The sequence below is a fragment of the Primulina tabacum genome, chromosome 3 (genome assembly GCF_025594145.1).
Source record: "Primulina tabacum isolate GXHZ01 chromosome 3, ASM2559414v2, whole genome shotgun sequence".
Lineage (NCBI taxonomy): Eukaryota > Viridiplantae > Streptophyta > Magnoliopsida > Lamiales > Gesneriaceae > Primulina > Primulina tabacum.
Window position 1 is genome coordinate 11142581 of NC_134552.1, and position 11456 is coordinate 11154036.

Here is an 11456-nt window from a genome sequence, read left to right on the forward strand (position 1 = left end):
CATTCAAAATTTATATTTTAAAATTTTACTAAACAAATATATTATATTTTAATTATTACTTTATGTAATTATTCAAACCGAATCAAATAACCGTGTTGTTTTGTTAGAAAATCGAATTGAAGAAAAAAAAATCGGGTATCGGATTAAACATTTTTCGAAATGGAAAACAGAAAAACCGAAATCCGAAAGTTAAAAATTAACGGATTAAATTCAAGAACTCCACGTCGTGTGAACAGATTACCGAAGCCAAGATACCTTTTGAATTTAGGTAATGATGGGTTCCGGATATTTCATTAAATGCCACAAAATTATGGATTAGGCCACGAGCCTGCCACACGCCATTGTCCAGATGGGCCCATTTTGTACGCTACGTGTCACTTCTTCAATGGCTACAGGTTTACAATTGTGACTTCGCCATATCTATATAGTTCAGCCACCGGACTTTCAAGGAATCCCACGGCCACCCCATTCTGCACTTGTGTTGATCCAATTCCTACCTCTTCTTCTTCTTCTGTTTTGTGATCTGTTTGAAACCCTTTAATCATTTGGAGAAAAAGATGTTTCTTCAGGCGATTTCAGCTGTTTCCATGCCTTCATCGCGTGTTGCTTCGAATCTTGTGTTCTTACAAGATTTAACCAATCCAAATGCCATTTCAACTGTACCATCTCCTTGCTTGAATCCCTTTACATCTTCGCTTTCTCCCTCAAGCCTGAGTCTTTCTTTGGCGAAAACACGCGACAAAGGTTTTGCGACCCGTGCCTCGAATGAGACCGCGAGTTTGCCACTCACTGGGCTTGTGTTTCAGCCATTTGAAGAGGTTAAGAAAGATGAATTTATGGTCCCAATGGCTCCTCTTGATTCACTTGCTCGCCAGAAGTACTCCAAAGAGTGTGAGAATGCCATTAATGAGCAGATCAAGTGAGTTCTGGACAATCTTCGCTTGTTTCTTTTAAAAAATTTGTTGTTAAGATCTGTATTTCTACATTGGGTTGATTTACGTTGATTATTCATCCGGTGGGTAAATATCGTGGTCCTTTTACTCAGAAGGGGATAATGACATTCAAAAAGCTTGATAAATTCAAGAATCTTCGGCCATCTGGCCAGCTGGGGTATTTTTTATGAATTCGGGGCCTCTTATTGGAGCATATCTTCGTTTGGTGTTTCAAGATTTCAAATCATGACCATAGCTGCTGCTTGTTTGTTGGAATAACCCAAGACTTTAGATGTACTACTAAACTTGACCTCCATAAGAATGTTTCTACATGCCGTTAATATGGATACTTCCTTCTGTTTCAGTGTGGAATACTCCGTGTCCTATGTGTACCACTCCCTTTATGCCTACTTTGACAGGGATAACGTTGCTCTAAAAGGCCTAGCAAAGTAAGTGCAAAATCCTCGTGTGTTTTCTTGCTCTTAAGTTTCTATCTCACGTTACTTTTCTTATGATTTAATTTGAATGTTTAATATAATGATTTGTGGCAGGTTCTTTAAGGAGTCCAGTGAAGAAGAAAGAGAACATGCAGAAAAACTTATGAAATATCAGGTATTGCATGATATGCTGTTGTCCATTGGCGAATCCAACAGAGATACGATGGAATAATTTTCAAATTTCATGTAGACTCGTACCCAATAATATATACAATCGCCACATCTCATACACCAGAAGAAAACACAAGAATCAAACTATCTTAGATAGACATTATTTAACTGTGATTGCCGCCTTTTTCTGGTTCTAACTTTTAGAAATTGTAGAGTAAGCGAGGAGGGAAAGTTATCCTGTGTCATATCAAGCTTCCACCCACCGACTTTGATCATATCGAGAAGGGTGATGCACTGTATGGTGAGTTTTTCGACCTATTAAATCATGTTTTCTTCAATTGCATTTTTTTTTCAGGATCCCATTTTCAATGGAATCCATTATATTATATATTCTGTAAAAATCTTACTGGAATTCTCTATGATCTCTTGATTCAGCAATGGAACTTGCCTTGTCCTTGGAGAAGTTAACTAATGAGAAACTTCTCAAAGTGCTCGGTGTAAGCATTTTCAGACATTTTATGCTGTCAAGTTATGTCTCTGGTCGTTTGCTGATCTCTGTTCTTTGATTCTAAACAGGTGGCAAACGAAAATAATGATCCTCAAATGACAGATTTCATAGAGAGTGAGTTTTTAGGGGAGCAGGTAAGCATCAACTTGGTGGACTTTGTTTTACCAATCAAATTGCACTTACGAATGCCTCAAAAATACAAAAAAGGCATATAATCGAGTTTACGAGTTTGTTTCGCACTTTCCAGGTCGAAGCCATAAAGAAAATTGCAGAATATGTAGCTCAATTGAGGAGGGTTGGAAAAGGACACGGTATGACCATATCCGACTATTATTCATGATGTATTCACAACTTCATAAAAAATCTCTCTGATGACTAAATAAATATTTGTTTTCGACCATGCAGGTGTGTGGCACTTTGATCAGATGCTGCTTCATTAAGGTGACGGAGTACTTTAAAGAAATCGAGACATATATCAGAATATTTATTCTGATATTTGGTTTCTTACTGTTGAATGTTGAAGTGTAAGACAAAATTTATCCTACTGTCGTTGTTTTCAATAAGAAATCGTTCTGTACTAGCCAGACGATATGTTTAGCAACAAGTTTTGTTATCCTTTATGCTCTGCACTTCAAGAACATGAACAACTGATTCTAAATCGCAAGAATAAGAGATTTGGCTCGTTTTTCTCAAAAAATAACGAATACAGAAGTAAAAGATGAAGCAAAGCCAAATCGCATCAAATTTTCTGAATAAAAATGCGATATTATTATCATTCTGTTTGAAAACATGATTTCCATAACTTAAAGCCATCGCTGCTGTTTCCCCTCTCTGCAATGGGTGGATATGACGAGTGTATCATCTCCCACATCACCCGTATATCCGTGTATCCGGCACACGCCTCCATATCTTTGTATAGAGTAATCAACCCACTACTTTTTTCTGCATTATGAAAAAGATAAAGACTTACGGAGAAGCTAAACATAATGGCTGAGAAATTTTCTTGGAAGAGGTAAGTTTACCTTTGGCTCCATTCTTGAGAAGTGAAGCGGCCCTAGCAATGGTGTACTTTGTTGGGAGAAGAATAGAGTTGTTGATCAAGGAGATTAATTTTTTCTTCTCCATGTTTACGAGGATTCTTGAAAGGCCATTCTCAATTCTTGCCTATTTATATAATTTTTCTTTGTCACTTAGCCACTGCTAATTAATTGCTTTTATTTTAAATGAGCCAGCCTACAAATGGTATAGAACAAATCATTTTGAAATCTATTTTTTTTTTAAATTTAAATTATTGTTTTCGTTAAAAAAATCTTTTGAAAGAAATTAAACATTATCATTTGGAAATATGATAAGTCGTCATACTTCTTTGAAAATTTGACTCTATTTCTCTGTTTTCCAATGAATATACAAGAAGTTGAGAAGATTTTGAACAAAAAAGTTATCAATATTCAGGCAATTTAATTCACATTAATCCATTGAAACAAACAAATGTTTGGATTTGGAGTATACTTTGTAAAAGAAGAATCTTGATTTGGAGAAAAACAAATATGAGGAAGGAAATACTATGTATTCATCAGAAACAAACATAGGAGTAGGAAGAATTGGTGTGTAATTGGGGCCATAGGTCAAATGGTTGGTTGTTTTTTATTTTCAGTGCCTTTGTGCTTGTGTACGCTGTTATCCCCCTCTAAAATAATGAACTCATCAAAAAAGAAACATAAATAATAAATTTGGATAAAATTTTGGAATTTAAATCACTTGTGTTGGCAACGGAAAAAGCACGCCCCCTTTTCGGAATAAGTGAAGGATATTTTGTCTTATGAGATCTCACGAATCTTTATCTGTGAGACGGGTTAACCCTACCGATATTTATAATAAAAAATAATATTCTTAACATAAAAATTAATATTTTTTCGTTGATGACTCAAATAAGATATCTGTCTCACAAAATACGACCCGTGAGACCATCTCATACAAGTTTTTGCGATTTTTTAAAGGGTTACTCAGAACTTTCTTTCTTTTTTCTTTCTCTTTGGTAAATTAAGTATCTGGACTTTTACCAGACTAATCCTGGTTCGTCTCGAGTAGTTGTAATAGTTATGCCCCAAGATAATATGGCCAACAAGGTCTAAAAGTTTGGTATAATTCGTCCTTCTGATTTAACATACTGCAGTGCAGGTAGTAGAAGTGAGTTCTTAGAAAGTAAACATGTGAATTCTCAACAAATTCTGGCAATGTAGCGACCTAATTCATTCCCCTTTTTCTACTCTTTATTATTTTAAATAAAAAAACAAAGTCAAACTTGCACTAGTGTGCTACACAGAGGGATGCCGTCGGAAGCAGGACACAACCTGGAAACCGGATTCATCTGGAGGTGAAATTGGTGACGAAAAATGGATCATGGGCCAGGTTAAGTTCAACTGCATTTCATAATCTTCCCCTCGTGTATTCAATTGAAACATAAATCAGTATGTTTTAAGAAACATATATCGACTTTTCAAGATACAAATAAAATTTTGAAACTTTGCACCAATTTGCAGAGACAAAAGAAGCATCAGACTATAGACAATAAAGATCAGATAAATAAAAGATTACACATTTTTCGCCATGAAGAACAAGCTTGCATCAGAGTTCCAATGATAATCGTAATTTGAATAGTTGTCCATGAATTACAAGTTAGATTAAATACAAAACCAGAATTCAGATTCATTACAACTTTATCATCTTCCAGATACCATTACATGCATCAAAGGTGGAATGCTTTGCTGGATCAAACTCAAAATTGTCAACAACTTTCTTCTCTCTCACCACGATATCTGAACTCATTGAGTTAAAGGTCCTTCGACAAAGGCGAAAGCTCGGACAAAAATATGATCTAAATGTAATAAAAAGGATACGGCCTGATATTTTGGATAGATCATCCAAGTTTGGGATTATGTTTGTGACGGACGCATGCATTGAAAGCTTCATCCTACAAGATAAAAACAAAATTGCTTAGCCGCTGTGGGTAAAGAAGAAAATTTGTGATAATGATTCACTAATTTTAAGCCATGAGAACATGAGGCCACACGAAAACAGAAATAATTAAAAATCAAACATAGTACAATACAACAGAACTTAAAATACCCAAAATTTTCAAATAAGTCTTACTCGGATCTCAGTTCATCTTGCTCAGATTTCTTTAGGGTCTGCATTTGTTCTTCAAGAGAGGCCCTCTGAAGCTCCAGATCATCAATTCCATTGACTGTTACTGTGTTGATAATAACAGAGGAAGTCATACAATGTAATTGGAAACAACATTGAATAGAAAGTAGTTTTTCAAGACTTGGAATATAATCAGCAACATGAACCCAATACTTATCTAAGCTCTTCTCTAAGCATTCGTTCTAGTTTTTGTCTCTTTTCCAATTCTTTTTCGAGCAAATCTAGTTCTACATCAGCAATGCATTCAGATTCCGCAGCTGATTCTTTCTGCCTGCATACTTCTATCTTCTTTTCGTAGTCTGGGACAAGTACCATTAATTAACGCAAGTGAAAAAATAATCAACCCATAATGGGAGAGAGTTTCATCTCCAAAACTAAATAAATATGTTCATTTAAGGATATGGATGCAGCTACAGAAAATTACAAAATACAGACACATAATTTCAACGATGAAAACAACTCGAGGCATAAAAAGGTTCGGTAACTTAAAAGCATCACCAGGAACAAATCGGCATCAAATCGTGAAGAAACTCAAATCACCTTTAAAAGTCTTATTGTATCACGTGGACTAAATTTAGTATTTGAACTCTCGTGTCTTGTGGCATAGCAGCTCTAATCGAGTTGATAGTCAAGAGAGTAGCTTTGCTACAAAAAATGCTATACCAGAGCTCGAGAGAGAGAATTCTGCACAAAAAAACACAACTCACATCCTAGTTCTTGTCTGTCAAACTGATTGACAGCATTTATGTTCTTAGAAACAGCTCAACAAATCAATGAAACAGTATGAACTCTAGCCATAGTTGTACTTGTTGGCTCTCACTAGACACGAAGCATTAAAACAGAAATCCTATAGGATAATCAGTATGAAGGTATACAACTCTACCAAATATGTGATTGTTCGAAACAAATACATATTTGGTGCAACAACAAAAAAATACTAAATAACCGGCAGAACTTAGATCAAGCCCAATCATTTAATAACCCAATAAAAGATGCAGCAAACAGTGCCGATTGGAGTAATAATAATAACCTTCAATGGTTAACTGTACTTCGTCGAAATCTTTATCGCACTGAGACTGAAGAGCTTTTGAATGGCGCAGAAAATGCTGGAGACCAACTATATCCTTCTCGTCTTTCAAGAAATCGATCAAGTTGTTGCAGTACTTCATCAACTCTTCCACATCCATCTTCCTCGATGTCTCTCCCCTACTACCGAACAAATCTTTCTCTCTCAAATCTGAATTCAGAGTAGAACAAACAAAACAGACAAATTTTAGGGTTTTCCGATTGACGGTGATAATTGTCTAATAAAGAGCATCCTTTGATTTGGCCACTACTCGGGAGATCGGGTTTTATTAGTGCATTAGTCGCTGTCACGAATATTTGTACGTTAATTCGTTCAATTTTATCGATATTTATAATAAAATATAATATTTTTAGCATAAAATATAATACTTTTACGTGAATGATCCAAATAAGATATTCGTCTCATAAGATCGTATCACACAAGTTTTTGTTTTATTCGTGCTACTACGTGCGTTTGGACCCTGTCCATATAGCGTGACGTGTATTAGAAGATGGTCAAATTAATATATATTGATCATGTTTTGAGTCATTTGATGTATAGAAGAGCGATTATCATTCATCATTCATGTGTTGAGTGGACGATGAATTAAGTAAATACACCCTTATTTGTATATTATAGTAATAATCTAAAAAAAATTTGTATGGCAAAAATTGTTATCCCCAAAAGTCATAATTTTGGCTTTAAAAAATTAGTTTATTGTCATCCAATTTATGATGTTTCCCAATAAAAATAGAGATGTGTGTATTCTAAATGAAAAACATCACATCCACACAATAAAAAGAAAATAAATTCTCATTTAGATATATGGATTTGGTGGCAAAAAAATTGAAATTTGTTAATTTTTAAGTAAACAGTTTTAAATAATTTATAATCTGAGATTGAATTCAAGCATAGGTGGGTTTCGCTGCCCTGACTTTATGATTCATGTTCTTGAATTTTCGTCTAGTTTCGTATTTGAACCTTTAATAAAAAAAAATTAAAAATTAACAAGAAAGTATGAAAATATGATAAAATTGATGTGACAGCCTTTTGTACATATAAATCGGAATGAGAGAGAAAATAATGAATGGAAATTAACTTTTTCCATATTTAAATTTTGTTAAAAATATTAAACTCTATTTTCTCTGATAGCTTGTCGATATGTCCGAGTGGTTAAGGAGACAGACTCGAAATCTGTTGGGCTCTGCCTGCGCAGGTTCGAATCCTGCTGTCGACGTCAATATTATTTTTGCCCCTAATTTGTTGGGCAGTTACATTTCAAATGGGCCAGTTTGGGCCCAGAAATCATAAAACCCATTTTTCAAGTGAGCCGGGCCAGTGCAGCCCACCTTCTCAGAACCCGAACCTACTAATGTCAGTCGCCTAGTAGACATGCCCCGGTCACAAATAACCGTGACCCGTAACCGGCCCGTGACAAGGCGAGCGGGTACAGTTTTTAATTCTATTCTAAAAAGTAAATATATTGGTTCATATTTGACTTAAGTAAACAACTATTAACCACTGAACTATATATATTTTAAATTTATTTAACATCCGATTATACCCAATTGACATGAAATACGACTTGTTTTAAATTGCGTTTTCTGATAATTCGAGTTGGAGGATTGTCATTTGAATCATCTAACTGTGAGATATCATCAAAATACCGAAACTCGCTAGAAATTCAATTTGACTAAATTCAGTTTCAGTTTGCTTCTTATGTTTGCAATTTTACACAAGATTACATTTGTTTGCTTCTTATGTTTGCAATTTTACACAAGATTACATTTGTTATAAATATAATAAAAAGTTTTGTAAACATACAAATTAAGATAGCGAACATGAAATGTGCTTACGTAATAGCTTTATTCGATTTAACGAATTACAAAAATAATTGTAAATATTTTTATGGTTCGTAATTGTTTTATGAATCATTGTATATTTTAGTTTTTTGAATAAATTTGTTTTTAACATAATAATAAATAAATGTACTCTAACCTTTTAATGTAAATGAAATTATTACTTTAATTATATGTGTAAATTTATTGTTATATTCTAGTTTAATACTATTTCAAAATCAATACATTTAAATAAATATAAGAGAAATAATGAGGAACATTATTATTTATAAAAATAAATTAATCAATGATATTATTGGAACATTATTAAATATAATATCAATTCACGTTTTTTTAACTTGGACCTTTTGCCTGGAACCTGTTATACATAACAACTCTATTTTTATATGATTTGATATCTGACACGTACGATGTATGGAGTTTTAAAATTAGTAAGTATACATATTTAAACAATTACTCATATACAATTAATATATTTAATTATTATAAAAAAATATTTTATTTGAGATCATATTCAAATAAGATAACAGTCTCGACGTCAAATTAAATTATCTATAATTGCATTATATATGATTGAATGAAACTGTTACTGATATAAATATAAAATATATTAAAAATAATCTATTATTAATTTATCAAATTTTTAAATAAATAAATAAAAAATGTCATTAATTAGTTTTTGAATTTTTTTTAAAATATTTATATCAAAGTACTAATTAAATAACAACAACAATAATAATAAAAACGATGATAATATTGATATATGAACAATCAATATAAAAAAATATTTTGAGATGTATCAACTCGGTCTCCTACTCATTCCGCATCAATCAGAAAACTTTCGGCCAGTTAATTCCAAAAAGAGGCATTAGACAAGGAGATCCTCTTTCCCCATTCTTATTTGTGATATGCGCGCAGGGCCTCTCCTCGATGCTGTCCGCTTTCCAGGAGCGAAACCAATTCAGAGGAATTAAGATTGCAAACTCATGTCCAAAACTTTCACACTTGTTCTTTGCTGATGATAGCCTGGTATTCTTTAGGGCAACCGAGGGCGATTGCGAACAAATTAATATGTGTCTGGATCAGTACGCTAAGGCGTCGGGACAGCTAATAAATTTTGAAAAATCGAGCCTCTCCTTTAGTCCGAACACAAAGACAGATGTGATAGAACTCATTAAGTTACGGTTATCCATTCCAGTAGTACAAGGACATGAAATCTATTTGGGTCTGCCAACCTTCTCAGCTCGGGTTAAAAGAGCCCAGTTCACATACCTTCTCGAAAGAGTGGCCAAGAGAATTGCTAACTGGGGCAACAAGTTGTTATTGGTAGGAGGAAAGGAGGTGTTGATTAAGTCAATTATTCAGGCCGTACCCACATACGCCATGTCATGTTTCCGAATCCCCAGATCTATCTGCAATAATATTGAACGAGAATGTGCCAAATTCTGGTGGGGATCTACTGCAGACAATAGAAAGCTTCATTGGAAAAAGTGGGATTACATGTGTAAACCGAAATGCCAGGGAGGGATGGGGTTTCGCAAACTTGAGATATTTAATAAAGCTATCCTTGCCAAACAGATTTGGAGAATTCTGAGGAAACCTGATTCCCTTGTTGGCAGAGTCCTCAAAGTCCGCTACTTTAAATATGGAGACATTATGCAGGCTCCCCTTGGGAATAATCCATCGTTTGTATGGAGATCACTCCTATAGAGCAGGACACTACTGGAGGAAGGATTATACAGGCGAGTAGGCAATGGAAATTCAGTACGCATCTTTCAAGATAAATGGGTGCCAAAGTATCGCAACTACCTTACTAACCTTGGCCATCCGAACTTAAATGAACTCAAGGTGGGAGCTCTTATTAAGGATGGAAAATGGGATGAAGTGGCTATAAGAGAATTAGTCTTACCTTATATTGGAGATGAAATCCATCAGATCCTCCTCCCGCAATCACCGAGAGTTGATTCCAGGTACTGGAAATACGATAAAAAGGGAAGATATTCAGTGAAAGAGTGATATATGACAGGAATTGGGCTTTATGATATGCCGGAAAATCAAACGATGTTACCAATGATGAAGTGGTGGGAGTTCCTCTGGTAACTCACGCTTCCACCAAAAATTAAGATCTTTTGGTGGAGGGTATCCCTGGATTTAATTCCAACAGGAAGCAATCTGACAAAGCATCACGTCCCAGTCCCGAACGTTTGTCCGCTGTGCGGTTTTTGGAGCGATACAACGACGCACGCTCTGTTCTATTGCTCGGAGGCCAAAGTTTACTGGAAGGGACAGATTTATAAACAGCCCCTAAAGCAAGTCCGTGATTGGAATACGATGGAGATATGTAATTGGATGATGAGCCAACTAAGCAAAGCCGAATTTGAGAGGTTTGCATGTCGTACTTGGAGCGCTTGGCGTGGCAGACTCTGTGCTACACAAAACACTGATGATGCAAAACTAACAATGCCGACTTAATGGAATGACAGCTATATCGAAGAATTTGGGCCCTTAGGAATGCATCACAGGCTAACAAAGCTGAACCAGCGGCCGATGTGACAAAGGATTGGACTCCTCCATCCTCTCAGCAGCTACGGCTAGAAGTGGATGCGGCTGTTAATGAACATCTTAACATTTACGGGGTTGCTGGGGTTGTTCGAAATCGGGACGGGAATATGGTCATGGCATTTGGAAAGAGAATCGAGCCACCATTATCGGTGGTTCATGCGGAAATGTTAGCTATTCAGGAAGGAATAAAACAAGTATGCCAGAGGGGGTTAGTCTGCACTCATATTTATTCGGACTCACAGATGGCCGTGCAAAGCAGTCATGGATCCATCTTCAGACCTTGGATATATTGGCTCTTGTGTAGAAGAGATTAAGAATCTGATTAAGGAGCCGTGGATACTAAGTCTACAACACATGAGATGCTCTGCTAATATCATAGCGCATTCTCTAGCATAATTTGTTATTTCTTCTCCCTCGCCATTTTGTTGGGTGAATGAGGATTTCCCATCATGGTTGGTTAATTTGTATATGTGAACATTGATTTTCTTAATAAAATGGATATATTTTGTTGGTAAAAAAAATATAAAAAAAAATCACGAAAACATTTTTCACTAAAAGTCGACAAGTGTAATATTATATAAATATTTTATTTTTTTAATATTTAGAGAATATGGTGAATTAAATATATAAAAGTAACACAAAATTCCAAAAAATGTTACCGAAATTAAATGAATACATACTATCAATGTAAATATTTAAAGGAATATTATTTACATC

The 11456-nt window shown here is 34.9% G+C and overlaps 2 protein-coding genes and 1 non-coding gene across 4 annotated transcripts; 2 read left to right on the top strand and 1 right to left on the bottom strand.

Annotated features, from left to right (window-relative positions):
• Nucleotides 1-429: 429 nt before the first annotated feature.
• On the top strand, nt 430-2668 carry LOC142540251 (ferritin, chloroplastic-like). The gene is made up of 8 exons (XM_075646254.1): nt 430-919; nt 1298-1381; nt 1484-1544; nt 1754-1841; nt 1976-2037; nt 2117-2182; nt 2296-2359; nt 2454-2668. The coding sequence occupies exons 1-8, from the start codon at nt 558-560 to the stop codon at nt 2486-2488; spliced, it is 822 nt and encodes a 273-aa protein (XP_075502369.1). The 5' UTR covers nt 430-557; the 3' UTR covers nt 2489-2668.
• A 1942-nt stretch (nt 2669-4610) lies between these two features.
• Nucleotides 4611-6599, bottom strand: LOC142540252 (kinetochore protein SPC24 homolog). 2 transcript variants are annotated; one of them, XM_075646256.1, is made up of 5 exons: nt 6283-6594; nt 5409-5551; nt 5199-5299; nt 4946-5019; nt 4611-4864 (listed from the first exon to the last, which is right to left on the bottom strand). In XM_075646256.1, the coding sequence occupies exons 1-5, from the start codon at nt 6437-6439 to the stop codon at nt 4758-4760; spliced, it is 582 nt and encodes a 193-aa protein (XP_075502371.1). In that variant the 5' UTR covers nt 6440-6594; the 3' UTR covers nt 4611-4757. The 2 variants fall into 2 exon arrangements, with proteins under 2 accessions (XP_075502371.1, XP_075502370.1); XM_075646255.1 differs by having other exon boundaries at nt 4611-5019; nt 6283-6599.
• Nucleotides 6600-7473: 874 nt separating this feature from the next.
• TRNAS-CGA (transfer RNA serine (anticodon CGA)) lies at nt 7474-7555 on the top strand. Its single transcript has one exon. It is a non-coding gene; the product is annotated as a tRNA-Ser (tRNA).
• The last annotated feature ends 3901 nt before the right edge of the window (nt 7556-11456 follow it).

What these genes read in the sequence shown, in the direction of transcription:
- LOC142540252 (XM_075646255.1), bottom strand. Translation starts at nt 6,439, where the DNA reads ATGGATGTGGAAGAGTTGATGAAGTACTGCAACAACTTGATCGATTTC. An exon ending in AGTACAGTTAACCATTGAAG is followed by an intron (nt 5,552 to 6,282) that starts GTTATTATTATT and finishes TACTTGTCCCAG; the next exon opens with ACTACGAAAAGAAGATAGAA. An exon ending in CAAGATGAACTGAGATCCGA is followed by an intron (nt 5,020 to 5,198) that starts GTAAGACTTATT and finishes TTTATCTTGTAG; the next exon opens with GATGAAGCTTTCAATGCATG.
- LOC142540251 (XM_075646254.1), top strand. Translation starts at nt 558, where the DNA reads ATGTTTCTTCAGGCGATTTCAGCTGTTTCCATGCCTTCATCGCGTGTT. An exon ending in AACTTCTCAAAGTGCTCGGT is followed by an intron (nt 2,038 to 2,116) that starts GTAAGCATTTTC and finishes GATTCTAAACAG; the next exon opens with GTGGCAAACGAAAATAATGA. An exon ending in GTGAGTTTTTAGGGGAGCAG is followed by an intron (nt 2,183 to 2,295) that starts GTAAGCATCAAC and finishes CGCACTTTCCAG; the next exon opens with GTCGAAGCCATAAAGAAAAT.